This window comes from Phragmites australis, chromosome 4 (assembly GCF_958298935.1).
Source record: "Phragmites australis chromosome 4, lpPhrAust1.1, whole genome shotgun sequence".
Taxonomy (NCBI): domain Eukaryota; kingdom Viridiplantae; phylum Streptophyta; class Magnoliopsida; order Poales; family Poaceae; genus Phragmites; species Phragmites australis.
In genome coordinates, this window is record NC_084924.1 from 48,310,463 (window position 1) to 48,325,000 (window position 14,538).

Genomic DNA, 14,538 nt, shown 5'->3' on the forward strand with positions numbered 1-14,538 from the left:
GCCAATAGCACTGACGGATGGTGTTTAAAAGATACAAGCGGTCTTTCGTATCTAGGTTCCACTGCCGACCTACCCTTAGCACTGCCCATATCTCGTCTCATTCTCACATCTCATTGATCTCACATCATTATCATTGTAATTGTGAACAATAAGTAAGCCCTAAGCTCGTGAACAATAGTTGAACCATCGCTCGACTTCTACTAAGAATCTATGCATTGCTAAGCATTTTAAATAACTCTTAAGTTAGACATCAATAATATTATCAAGGCTATAAGGATATAGATGATCAAAAACTCATGATAGTAGTAATGCAATCAACATAGATTCTACACATATAAATCCAACAATAACTCGCTAAACATGCAAACATACCTAAACAATGACTTATCAATTTAGACTCTATTCAATTCAACCAAAAGGGTGCAATATGCCTAAATGCTTACCTTGCTGCTCTGGCGGTTGCCTAATATTGCCCGCACAGCACTCACAAAACTCAGGTTACTCGGCGTCACCTTCAGTCACTTAGACCGTCGACGCTACATTCTCTAAACGAATCAAGAATGCATGCATGAAAAAATATATAAATGATGCATACTTGGATAATAATATACCATCGTGTTTCAAAAATATTTGTAAAATACCGCCAAAAGATTAGGGTTTCAAAGTTTGAAACCCGGACAAGATAACCTAAGTACATACAACCTTAAATGACTGGCAGTCAAATCAAAGTGGAAGTGGCGGTCAGATCGCCAGTGTGCAGAAGGCTTTGACATCTAGCGGCCAGACCGATGGTATGTCAGCGATCAGACCACCAGAACCTGTCAGCAACACCTTGCGAGGTCATCGATAAGGACTCTGGCGAAACCTTCGGCGACGAAGGGTACTAAAGTACTCCACAACGCTAGGGGAACATTTTGTGTGGTCGTTTGAACGACATGAACGGTTCGAACACATAAGACACCCAGAATGAGATCTAGACTTAGTTTTCCTAGGGCTTTCCGGCAAAAATCAAGACAACGGTCGCCTAGGGATATGAAACGACGGAAAAATGGTAGGGGGACATTTACCTCGATGTAGAACTTTGTATTGTATCAGAACCCTCCGGAGAATCTTTGATCCACCGATTGAATTCCCAGAGGGTGAATGAGCTCGTAGAGGAAGAAACAGCGAGGAAACCCTTCCGACGGGGAGGAAGGGGGAGAAAATCAAGAAATTCCTTCGGGGAGCTCATGAGAGTTCCCACCATCGATCTCCGATCGTCGAACACATCGAGCGGATCTCACCTTCTCTCTCTAGGGTTTGGGGAGGGAGGGAGCAAAATGAGAGATGAAGGGATAGAGAGACCAATCGACCACTTAAGGGGCGCCTCTACTGTGCTCTGGCGGTCAGACCGTGAGGGGCGTCGGTCAGACTGTGGGATACCCACATGACAAGCTCACGTGTCTACTCCCTGGCAGTCTGACCGCTGTGAGACCCGATCAGACCGCAAGAAAGGTTATTTGACTGAAATTTTCTAACTTTCCCCTCTTTTCATTCTTATTTCTTTTCTCCTTCTCTCTAAAGTATTTAGTGTCTTCCTAAAGAGCTCTAGGCCAACTCAATGTATTTGAACACGTTTAAAACTCAAATTATCAAACGAACACGCATATACATAACGTTATGATGATTATGAATGCTTAATTACATAATTAACATTTAGGGATGTGACAGGCGACTGGGATTCGATGGAGCTTGCTGATGGTGGGATGGTAGCACGGGCCAGCTGGAGCAAGAGGAGGCCACGAGAGAGGGGCGCGTCAAAGAGGGAGACGACCGGAGGTAAAGGCAGAAGGCCGGAGATGGGACTCACCGGCAGGGAGGAGGTACGACCAGGGCGAGGTGGTGCATGGCCAAGCGGCGGTGCACGTGGGATGGTGCGGCGATGGAAAGAGGCCTCTGGTGGTGGCCTCTTCACATGCGCGCACGAGAGGTAGGCGACAGCAGGGGAGGCCAAAGTGGCGCAGCAGGAGGCGACGTGGCATGTGTAGGCGATTGCGCAGGAGAATGAAGGGCGTGGTTGCAGCTGCGCAGGAGCGCGAAGGGCGCAACTGCGGCGACCGGGACGTTGAGCGACGCGGCAGAGAATGCCGGTGGCTACGTGAGCCGATCAACGGTGATGTCAGCAATGCATGAGGAGGTGGCGCCAGTGGAGCACGCCGGTGCCCGTGCCGGCCAGGCATCGCAGCGGGGGCGCATTAGGGGAACGAGCCATCCACAGCGGGGGGAGGTATCGAGTATGGTCGGGCGGGGGCGTTAGGGGGTGAAAAGCCAATGTTAGTGGTAGGTAAATTCAGAAAAAGTGGGATGGGTATTTTAGTCTTTCGTACTTCACAATCTAAAGCAATCCGATGGGAGATGGATTGCTGTATTATAGCAATATGGATATTGTTACAATATGATTCTATAAGCTATCTGTTTTTTTTTTCAGTTTCGGATTGTAAAAGATAAAATTCACAATCTAAAGCTGAAACAAACAATGCAAAAATATGACATAGCTAAGTAATTACAGGTTTGTAGCTGAGAGACAATATGTTTCTCTTGTTACTGTCTGGGTTTTCTAATGTCTCTTCTGCTGATGAAGAGTCGCTATCTTTTTCACATTCTTCTTCTATGGTATCCGTTGTTGTAAAAACTTTTTAGATTCTATACTAAATTGCTAGGACAAAAGCTCTATGGGTTCCTAAAAATTCACAACTTTGTCGCATGTATGTATTTTCCAAACCATTTAGGTGAATGACAGAATGAGTGTACCATTATTGTTTCCCATTGGAAGCTCAGTTAGTCGAGCATGTTCCAAACAAAAAAGAAATAACACTCCACCACCCATGGTATCTAGGACAATCCACTACATTCGTCAGCCAGACCCATAAGTGACTGTATGAAAAAAAAAATAGATAATGGAAAAAATCCTAGCCTCTGCATCGTTGGATTGAACGAAAAATCTGGTCCAATTGCTGTTATAACTACATAATAGCTATTGCACCCAATCGTACTTTGCTTTCTACTACTCTAATGAAATAGCAGTGCTCTTGCTACTGTACTTTTAAAACAGAAAACACTGGATACCATGTAGTTCAATTAATCATAGAATCTTATATTATGCTAAAAAAAATATAGAAATATAATGTCAAAAAACAAAAATCCATATCTAGAGTCAAACAATTCATTGATATCTCCTCTCAATTCTCCTTTTGGCCAGATTGATCTTCCTTTTTCTAAAGAATACGACTAATTGGTGTTCCAAGCGAGAAGAACTCCATGATAACCTCCACACCACAGATGTGCCTCTTGTTTTTGGCACCTTGCAATACACAAATATCAAAGCGAACACAAACTATGGCATAGATGCCAAAAAACATATGCAAGACCAATGGACCTCATCAGCACAGGAAGGCTATATGTGATGATGATATCGCATATCCAGAATGCCTGCCCATATATAGTTGAGCACATGGCTCGGGCACTAGTGGGGAAGATTTCTGCATGCAGAATATTTAGGATTGGTCCAAATCTCATGGCAAAGATGCATAAGTAGACGCTAATGCTCATCATTGAGAGAATGCCATGCAATTCAGTGACCGGAGTCGAAATATTGACGACAACTAAAACAACTAGTGATACTAGCAAGATAGGTATTATGACCAGAAGAAGGCACCTGCATAAGATCAAAAAGAAAATTATTGTCTTTTTTGTTAGATAATAATATAAAAGAAAATCATAAATAAATTTATGAAAGAAATGATGACAAATGTAACAATTCTAAAGACGTTGGATAGTGAACTTCTCCCTGTAGGATTCATAAGCCACATAGCTACACCAATTAATGGTAGCATCAATAAGGTTGTAAGAGCACTTATAAGAATGGATGCAGAAGAAGAGCTAAGACTAATGCTTGAAAGAACAACTCCAGCCCCAACTTGCTCAAGTATCTCACGAGTGTAGTAGAGAATGTCATTTATTCTAGTAGACTGCATAAAAATTAGGCACATAAGATCATGTATTACTTGTAAGTATTTTAACAAAACATAGTTATATTCCATTCATTTACAATTTGAAGACAAAATCATTTTACCTGTTGAAGCATTTGTATTCCTATAGATACAACTAATGCACGTTTTACCCCAGCTGTTAACATATTAGTCCACCTTGTGTCTTCAAAAGCATCATCCTTAGATTGATAAATCTTTGCAAGATCAATCTTGTTACTCTTGATTTGATTCTTAGGGAGAAGGGATTTATTGACTAAAGCAACAGCTTGGATGAACTTGCCACCTAAAGAAACATCCTTTGCTGAGTCATGTGAACTTTGTGCAACTTCTTGATGTATATACATCATTTGCATGTTGTCTTGCACTTGCCCATTCGAAGTATCATCTGCAGGTAATTTCCAAGCCAATTGCCACCCCCACCAATCTCCAAGCCACACCCTCCATCGTTTTCTAATCCACTAAGGAGGATTGGGGTAGCATATGGGCTTAAGGAGATATATGCGTGTCGATGATTGGTGGAGTTAGTATCAATGCTACAATATTGATATGAATACATGTAACATCTTCGTTAGACGAATTCAAATGCCCCACCTTTCTAGTTCCTTCATTGTATGTATGCATATAAATTTGGGGACGATATTTATTTGAATGTTTACACTTAGATTTGCTAGCTGGTTAATTTCATGGGTATGCTTGGCCAAATCCTTTTACATGTCAACAACGGCGTTCCAAATATTTGAAACCACAGTCGATTAAACTGGTTGCTCATGGTATTATTATGTGTCTGCTGTGTGGCAGTTCGGTTGAAAGCCAAACTTTGCCATAGTTTTCCACAATTTTCTTAGACAGGTTTGACTGATTTATATACAACTTGGCCTAACTATAGCGCAGCACTAGCAAACTTATTTTTATAAGTTGGTTCGAAACATCATGTACAATATGTGGAGTTGTGCAAAATTCGCTTATGCTAGTCAGGCAAAAATGTTTGACAAGCCTAAATAACTTGGGGCTGTGAGCCAAAGTAGTTATTGTTTAGACAACGCACGAAATGCCCGACAGGAGATTTTATCTAATCCTATAAAGGAAAAGTTAAAAAGGGTGTTATTATAAATATATTATACGCGAACATCAGACATTCAGACTAGCTAACACCATATGTAGAGCATGTTATTGGCATGCAACAAAGCCCTTTTTGGAGTGATCAAAGTAGAAATATAATGAAAACAAGATAGAATAACTAATTTTCTGCACATGCGATGCTCGCATTGTCTCACCCCTGCAACATATTTCCGACGAATGCCACGGCTGCAACGAGCATCGCATCATTGCCGCATAATTTAGGCTGTAGCAATAAGAGAGAGAGAGAGTTATGTCTTGATTTTCAATCTAAGAATGTTTAACCGCTAATGGGAATTAAGCGGTATGATCAAAAACAACACAAATGAAGTGCATAATTTCTTCTTACTATCCTCGTCGATCTGTAGATATTTAAGTCTCAGAGGTAATCTGATCTGATGGAACTTCAATTTGCTCGGAGGAGCACACAACCCCGCGCTAGTCAAGCGCAGCCTTTCTACGGTTCAGGCCTCAGACGCAGCAGTATTGGCGCCTTGGCGGCAAGACGAGACGACGCCTGCATGCATGCGAGTAGCAAGGAGGAAACAGCCGAAGAAAAAAGTGAGGAGCCCTAACAAGCTATGCGTAGGATGATTTTGTTGGGATTCTTAGCGCAGCCGAATCTAACTCGTCGATTGAACGGGATGTCAGTTGGGGTTCTCACGAATTTTTTTTTTATTTTTCAATATTCACAAAAGGACATGTTCATTTAAAAATATTCTAACGGGTGACACTTAAAAAAATAAAAATATCGTTTTTTCAACTGACCACAGTTTAAAAAAATAAATAAATAAACAATACATTTTGTTGTTCTCAAAATTCAAAACACTATCGAAATAGTCATAAAAATTCTTAAAAAAAATGTTATAGAGGATGTTATATAACCTATCTCTCAAAAAAAATTAACTCAAATCAATACTTTTATAATGAGAAACAAAAAAGACAAATTTTATTGTACACAGTCAGACTCTGTACAATGAAATTTGTCTTTTTACTTCTTATTGTACAAATCATATTTTTATATACTGTATACGATGAATTTTTTTGTTTCTTATTATACAAATCAATTTTTTTAGATTTTTTAAGATAGATCACAGTATTCTCTACAACATATATTTTTTCAGCATTTTTCATGACTATTTTGATAGTGTTTTGAATTTTGAGAGCAATAGAACGCGGTGTTTTTTGAATTTTTTTTAAGTGTTACTCGTTGGATGGATGACGATAGTCTGGATGTGCAATATTTTGGAATAAACATACATTTTATAAATATTGGAAAATAAAAATAAAAAAATCGATTCTCACGCGGCCGAGTACAGCTCCGTCGAAAAAGCCCAAATGCCCAACAGCCTTTGAATATCACGTGAAAGCCAAAATGCGGCCCAGTCCGTGGTGACCACTAGCTCGTCCTCTGAACCACGCCCACACATGTTTTATCTTGGCATAGCCTACACATATAGACCCGGTGCGAGTATCGTAATAATTCGTACGTCCAACGGTCCAAGACCGTAGAAAAAAAGAAAGGAAGGCAGACATGGATCGATAATAATGCTGCTGCTCTCCACGTAACTCCAGCTGCCCCTCCCCGACGCCAACCACCGCGCTTCCCTCCCGCCATCGCCGGTGCCCAAGCGTCCACGCCGTCGTCGTCTCGGCTTCGGCTGCGGCGGTTCACCAAGTCCTCGGCGAGAACGGGACTGCGAGTCATCTCTCCGAGAGGCCGAGACCTCCACCACCGTCGCCACGGACGCTGCGACCGCCGGCGCGCAGTCAGGTTGTGCATACTAACATGTATATTCATGCCGTTCCATGCTTCTTTCGATCTCGCCCTCTCCAGTTACCTAGTGACTCTGGTTTGTGGGTTCCACAGGTTGGGAGCATGATCGAATGTTCTGTTCGCTTCTTAGCTGCGACTGCACAGTACTTTAATCCATTGTAGTAGACATTAATAAAAATTGTAGGTGTTAAAATTAAATCGTTGGTGATGTAGCAAGGAACGTGTTGACGAGTAGCTCTTGTGAGTTCATTTAGAGGTTGAACACAGGATATATTATATAGTAGAGTATTTTCATGCACCTCTACACTGAAATTTAGGAGTGCCAAGGACGGCGGTGGCTGCTACGTCCAGCAAGGTTTGGGAAGGGGATTTTTGAGGTCACTAATATGCTTCTCGGGTTTAGAGAGATACTTGAGAAAGCAAGCTAGCCGGGTGGAGGACAGCCGGTGGGCCAATGCGGGCGGTAGCAAGGGAGAGCTGAATGCCAGAGACAGAGGTTGAAGAAGGAAGATCTACCGTTAGATTTGAATCCAACGGTCCAGTACGAACATTTAAAAACAGGCACTGATCATTAGTATCACCCGTATTTTCCGCAAAAAAATATATAGTGGAGTAGTCCACGCGCACGTATTGCACTGATGAAGAGCAAATAGCATGTTGCTAATAACGGCACACGCTCCATTGAGAAAGAGAGATCCTGCAGGATAACCAACTTGAAGTACCCATCAAACCACGCAGGTGACGGAGATAACACGAGGTGGGCAGAGTTCACGGCGCGGGTGTCCGGCGAGTGGGACGGCTTCGGCGCGGACTTCACGGCGGCCGGTGAGCGGTGACCCCGTGGAGTTGCCGGAGAACGTGGTGCCGGAGAACGAAGGTGTTTCGACTGGCAGACGCAGTGCCCCACGCTCGCGGACCCCGCCGCGCCGAGCTCGCTCCACTACCGGTTTGTCCGCCTCCTCCCCACCGTGGGGTGCGAGGCCGACGCGGCCATCGTGCACACCTCCCACCAGCGCCACGCGTCCTCAGCCTACGCGTTCGCGTACGGCGCGTCAGGGTCCTACGTCGCCGCGTGGCCCAAGGGCCCGGCGCCGGTGCTCGAGGTGGAGCACTGCATCGTGCGGCCGGACAGCGGGGAGGTGAGGCCCAGGGTGGTGCAGACGGTGGCGCTGGGCAAGGAGGCGCGGGGTCATGGTGTTCTCCGAGCAGTGGTACGGCCCATTCCGCAACGGCGACCAGCTCGGCGGCTGCGCCGTCCGGGAGACTGCCTTCGCGGCCGGCGAGAAACTCGATGTGTCCGAGGTGCTGGGGCAGTGAGAGAGCACAGACACCGCGGCCGCGAGGTTCTCCGATGAGCTGGACCCCCGAGACGGTGCGTAGAGTGCCCAATAACCTTTTTGCGATTCCCATTACCGTTTAAGATGGGGGGAGCATGTATGGATACAGAATTTCGCTGATGCGTGATGAGCAGGGCAAGCTCGCGGAGCTGTCGGCGGACGAACAAAGCAAGCTGTTGAGAGACGCGGACGGCATCGTGACGCTGCCGAAGCAGCTGTGGAGCGTGTTCAAGGAGCACGGCGACGGCGAGTTCCTGTGCAAGGTGGGGTGGGTTCTGGGCGGCGGCGGCGCGGTGACGTCGCGGTACGTTCTGTGCAAGGACGGAGACGTCAAGGCAAGTGTTTCGGACCTTCAGCAATCAGCACAGGTGTGCGCAGCTCCAGCCTTATTTCGCCGGAGATTCAGAGACTAATTTGCAGCGCTCGCTGCTGCCTACGAGTCTCAGGTTTCGTTGGGCACTTGACTTGAGCCGTCAGCTCCATCCAGGTTTGATCAGATATTCAGATTCTATGTAGAATAGATCAATAGAATGGGCACTCATACTGCAACAAACATAGTGGCTCAGAGCGCTGCTCTTTTTGTCATACAACAAACATACTCTCATACAGTAGAATGGGCGCTCGTACTGTCATGGTATCGCCAAATGCGTGCGTTCCTAGCACTGCTCTGCTGGCTGCCTATTCTGAATTTCTGGGACGGCATAGTGGTTCGGAGTTCAGATCAAAGCGTGCATTTGTCGCTGTTTACCCACGGTTTTTGGTAGGCGAATTGCGCTTTGATTCATCCACTGGTACGCAGAACGGCACAAGTATTTCATCGCGGCTCTGCGTTTGTTGCTCTACCTGCCTTGCAGGCTTGCACCCGGTTATGCTCATGGAGCCGAAACCCAGTGCTGAAAAACATGCGACCGCAGGCCTTTCGAAATAAAACGACCACTTTTGTATGATCAAGATTCAAGAAGGCTGTTTGATTTGACTGGTACATATAATATCGTGTTCTTAAGATTGAGGAAGTGTGAATTTCGAAAGAGTAAGATCTCAGGAAACAGTACTTCCTTGCATACAGCCCAGCCGGTAACAGAAAGAACAATCAACAAACCGAATGCACCTCTTTTTGGTATTTTGAATGGCTTGCCAGCTTTGCAACTACATGAACCAATATACCACTACTATTATATAACCCATACTGACACTACTTATCTCTCGTGACAACTACACTACTAACCAGCCCACACTTATTTGGAATAAACACTACTAAATGAATTGATTTGCTCTCTTCTCGTACATGTCGCAACCCAAATTCGGGTCGCCCAGAAATAATGAACAGGAGAAGAGTACAAAATCTGTGCATGAAGTGTGCATCAATGTACTTGAGGTGCATCTCTCAAGGTTACATTCAAACTCGTTTCCATTGTTTGCCACCCAAGTCCATCTTGGTTGCCTTGCATCATGGCTACGAATTCCGCGAAGTCAATTTGACCATCCTGAAAAACAAAGAAAAGGCATGTGCATCAGACATTCACTAGGAAACAATTCCACAGTCACTATTCATGGTCATAAGAACTTATCACACTATTTCCTCCCTATAGATCACTCTTACTGCCTAGTTTGCAACTTTGCATACCGATGATCTGTCAAAGCTTAGGATAGACAACCTTTCGTACAATATTGTTCACTTAGAAAAATTCTGACAACTAAATTCAAAACCTATGATCTGTCAGAAAGATTGACAATAGCCATGCTGTCACCAAAAGTAGATTTAATTTATTTCCTTTTATTGTTGTGAATATGACAGGTGTGTATTAGGTGTGATCATGTGGTAGATGACCAGTACCACCAGAGGTGTAATTTTACAAGTGAGGACGTTGGTCTATAAAGCAACCCCACACGGCACTAAAAGTCTAGAATGAGGCTGACATATTTAGGCACCCATAGTGTTGTGCTTAAAATCTTCAAGCATCGGTATCTTAGTTCCATAACAGCAGTAAATTAACAGCAAATTGTGTGCAGTAAGATGATCAACTTACATTGTTTTGGTCAACCTCTAAAATAATCTCTTCAAGGAAAGTGTCCTCCATGTTATGTTCTCCACAAGCTCGTTGAAGCTCATCAACTGTGATATAACCACTTCCATCTTTGTCAAAGTATGTAAAAGCTGCCATCAAGTGCTCTTCACGTTCTATTTTGTTAAGAGGCATAGTTGCTGCAATAAATTCTTCATAATTGATGGTCACATTATTGTCTTTATCAGCCTGCAACAGATTCGGGAAATTAAGCTAAAGCACTTAATGAGGATTGGTTCTATACTATACTTATATTGCTTAGGCATTTTTCCAAGAATAGAAGAGAATTGGTTCTATCCTATACTTAATTGCTTCGGCATTTTTCCAATAAAATTTCTCTTGGAATCCCATAGGTGTTGAAAACAATGCATCATGACAGGCTGACAGTAGGCCATGTATTAAACAAGCAAATATCTTCTGTCACACATTTAACATAAATGCATGTCTTTGTCATCACTGAAATAAAATAAAAATAGGCAGCTACTTACCACTTCCATTATGCCACTAATTTTTCTATCCTCCAATTCAGTACCATATCTTCTTAAACCTTCTCTAAGCTCACCAAAAGTAATCACGCCTCTATTTTTAACATCCACCGCCTTGAACATTTCTCTTAACCCAGCAATCTCCTCCTCAGAAAGACGTTCGGCTATCACCTGGGGGCCACATAAAATGTCAGAAGAAATAATGCCATATTGTTGACGAAACTTGTAGCTGCAGAACATAAAATCAAAGGCAAAACGAATTGAATTCAGCATGTTAGTAGTGCATATCCAGTATCCTAAACAACTGAATGTCAGATTTCCTAATAAAATTAGTGTTTTGTATCCCAGCGTAGGGTGAAGAAAAATAAGTGTGATCAGCCTAAAGAAGCAGTTGCTCAAATAGCAGCAACTAGGTGCACTCATGAACAACACTAAGCATGAATTAATTACAAGGTAAAGTCTAAACGAGATTAAGGCAATTATCCAAGACAATGTGTAAATACGTTGACTTGATATGCTTTCAAAATTTTAAACCATTTCAGGATCCAAAGGGCATAAACAGTATGGCACACCGAAAGACTCTGAGAAAATCCAATGAAGTGTGCATGATCATGATTAAAATATAAGTATGAAAGTACTGAACTAGATAAAAGTACTCACTCTCAGAGCCAACTTCTTTAACATGTTCATTGCAGAGAACTGTTTGAGCCGAGAGAGAACACTGGGATCAAGGGCTTGATCAGTGGCCACTCCATTTTCACAGATCCAAGGATGCCCTGGCATTCGTATATAAGATTCAGTTTTGTTAGTAAATAAGTACAAAATTTTGTGATTCCTAAAACAATTAGAGGAACTAAAACTATGCTTGAAGTAGAGCTAACACTAGACAATAAAACAGAAGGGGGCAACTGACTTGAGTGAAGACATAGGTACGAATTAAGATAAACTTACGTAGTACTTCATGGGCTTTCAAACGCTCAGAAGGACAAGGGCAGAGCATCTTTCTTATGAGATTCTTTGCACTTTCAGATATCTTAGGCCATGGGTCCGATTCAAAATCAATGTTCCCCTTCAGGACAGCATCAAATATGCCTTGCTGTGTCTCTGATAAAAAAAAAATCATGTCGATTGCATTAGCAATTCAGAAGACAGTAGACCTGAATTTAACAACTGAAAACAGATCAGTCACCTGCCCAAAAAGGTGGCACACCACTCAGCAATACATATAGTATCACTCCAGCTGACCACACATCGGATTCTGGTCCATAACGTTTGTGCAGTACCTCAGGAGCAACATAATATGGACTTCCAACCAACTCAGTGAAAACCTGACCTGCAGTTATGAAAACATCTAAGTATAGATAAAGAGAAAAATCAAGGTTTAATTTATAAACCCAACAGAAATTACTCATAGCTGGCACATAGAATGCAAAAAAGTGATCAAGATGATTGAGTCGGAATGTAGGATAAACAATAAAATACGTGTTGATGAACAGAGGAATATCACTCTGTCGTTGATTTTCTCTATTCTATCCCTTAGAATAAGCAGCAACAATAAAGTAATGAATTGTATGAATTTCGGATTGATAAGACATCCCAATGTGTGGGTCATGCCATACTGTTATTGAGTAGTTTGTTGCTCGTACAGTCAGCCTCAAGGATGCTAGCAGAGGATAATTTTGAACACGCCTACTATCTAGCTACAAGAACATCTTATAAAGCAAAGAGAAATACAACAAAACAGAAATATAAACATCATGTCATTAATCTGTTGCTTTAAAGATAGAAATAAAGAATGACATGCATCAAATTTTATGTCATACCTGGTTTGAAGAACACAGATAGACCAAAATCAATTGCCTTTATTGACAGATCATCATCTTTATCCAAAAGGAGGAAATTTTCTGGCTTCAGATCACGGTGCATCACCCCAAGTGAATGGCACATAGCTACAATGCTAACAATAATTCTTATAAGTTTCGCAGCCTTCTGCTCGCTGTAATGCTTCTTTTCCTGAATTCGGTCAAAGAGCTCCCCACCAGCACAGAGCTCCATCACAATATGAACTGCCTGCCCATCCTCGTAGACATCCTTGATTGCAACAACATTCTTGTGTCCTGACAAATGGTGCATTATCTGGATCTCACGACGCACATCCTCAACATCCTCCCTGGTGATGAGCTTGCGCTTTGGGATGGTCTTGCATGCATACTCACACCCTGTACTGATCTCGGTACAGCGGTATGTTGTGCCAAACTGCCCCTGACCAAGCTTCTGACCAATGATGAAATGCTCCCTTAGGCCTGCCGTATTCCGATCAAGGACAGAGATGGACATCGGATCCAAGCCCCGCTTTAAAATACCAATAGCAGTGGGCTTAAATGAGTTCACCTCAGGCCATGGCTTCTCAAACTTCTTCAAGTCAGAGTGGCTATCCTCCTCAAGGTATCCATCAGCAAACCTAGAAACGGGGCGATTGTAGTAATCACTCCCAAGAGTCCCATTTTGGCATTGATTCCCCATTCCAAGAAAACCTTATCCGAAGTGGTTCCAAAGTTCCCAGTCTCACACAATTGTATATCCCTAGGGTGCAAATACCCCTTATATAGTCAGCGCTATGCGCAAAACCGGTGAATTGGAAGAGCTCCCCACAAAAACAACCCTGACTTGGCTTCCTGGGAGGGAAGAAATCCCCAACCTAAAATTTGACAACACAAAACTTGATCAGCAACAAAAACTTGTCGCTGCAAGGCAAGACAATAAGAGAGAAAAATCTAACTTTGCCAAGGAGGAAGTGGAAACCTCGGGGATGACAGGAAATTCCTTCCAAAGTCGGCTCCAGTCGGCGTCTTCAGGGAGGAAATCTCCAGCCTGAGGGCTTCCACCACCAGACTTGACACCCAAGCTTTGCTCACCACTACACGAAATCTAACCAAACCTCACGCGAAAAACGAGACTGCCAGGCTACTCCTCAATCTAATCACCCACCCGGCGCGTACACTGAAACCATCGGAACTGGAAGAGTTCCTCCCAAAGGCAGCTACCTTGAAAAGCTTCCTCCGGCAGGAAATCCCCAATCTGAGTTTTTCTAATGCTACAACTTGAGCACAAGGTTTCCACAGCCCCAAGCCACCAAATCCGCCAGCAAATCGGCCAAAACAAAGCCGAAACCCACGAGAAACACCTAGACGGTCGCCCACAAGCCAAATCTGGGCCAAAAAACACGAGATTTGTGCGGGAAGAAACGAAATCGAGCGCAGAATCGCACCCGCTAAACGAGAGGCCTGCCAGGGATCTTACAACGGGCGGCGCGCTCGATCGAAGCGAAGCACGCGCGGAATCGGGCCGACGGACCGGACACGAAATCGCAGCTTCCTGAGGGGCTAAAATGCAAAATCACTGGGAGGAAAAAAATGGAGATAGGAAGGAGAGAAGAGAGCGGAGGGGGAGAGCAGCAATTTATAGCCCCGGGTGGGAAGGGTAGGTGCGATGCAGCTGTGTGGGGACGTTTTTTTGCGGATGGGCCCCCGAAGTCGAGGAGAATTGCACACCAACAGAAACAAGCAGTGGTTTGTTGCGTATGGGCCCCCCGGACTAATGGAGAATTGCACACCAACAGAAACCAGCAGTGGTTCTGCTTGGGGGCGACAGCGGTTTGCGAATTCAGAGTCAAAAACGATTTGCTATGCACGCATTGGATTTTTGCAGGAACTGTATTGTAGTCTTCTCTGA

At 43.7% G+C, this 14,538-nt stretch overlaps 2 protein-coding genes and 1 pseudogene across 4 annotated transcripts; 2 read left to right on the plus strand and 1 right to left on the minus strand.

The window, feature by feature from the left end:
• The first annotated feature begins 1,724 nt into the window (after positions 1 to 1,724).
• LOC133914901 (uncharacterized) lies at positions 1,725 to 8,890 on the plus strand (annotated as a pseudogene).
• On the plus strand, positions 8,354 to 8,890 carry LOC133917011 (uncharacterized). Its single transcript, XM_062360934.1, has one exon. It carries the CDS (start codon positions 8,354 to 8,356, stop codon positions 8,669 to 8,671), a length of 318 nt encoding a protein of 105 aa, XP_062216918.1. The 3' UTR covers positions 8,672 to 8,890.
• A 463-nt stretch (positions 8,891 to 9,353) lies between these two features.
• LOC133917008 (calcium-dependent protein kinase 7-like) lies at positions 9,354 to 14,252 on the minus strand. 3 transcript variants are annotated; one of them, XM_062360932.1, is made up of 8 exons: positions 14,107 to 14,252; positions 12,630 to 13,504; positions 11,996 to 12,139; positions 11,758 to 11,910; positions 11,467 to 11,582; positions 10,810 to 10,977; positions 10,286 to 10,510; positions 9,354 to 9,742 (listed from the first exon to the last, which is right to left on the minus strand). In XM_062360932.1, the coding sequence occupies exons 2-8, from the start codon at positions 13,327 to 13,329 to the stop codon at positions 9,620 to 9,622; spliced, it is 1,629 nt and encodes a 542-aa protein (XP_062216916.1). In that variant the 5' UTR covers positions 13,330 to 13,504; positions 14,107 to 14,252; the 3' UTR covers positions 9,354 to 9,619. The 3 variants fall into 3 exon arrangements, with proteins under 3 accessions (XP_062216916.1, XP_062216914.1, XP_062216915.1); XM_062360930.1 differs by having other exon boundaries at positions 13,609 to 14,249; XM_062360931.1 differs by having other exon boundaries at positions 13,586 to 14,249.
• Between the last annotated feature and the right edge of the window lie 286 nt (positions 14,253 to 14,538).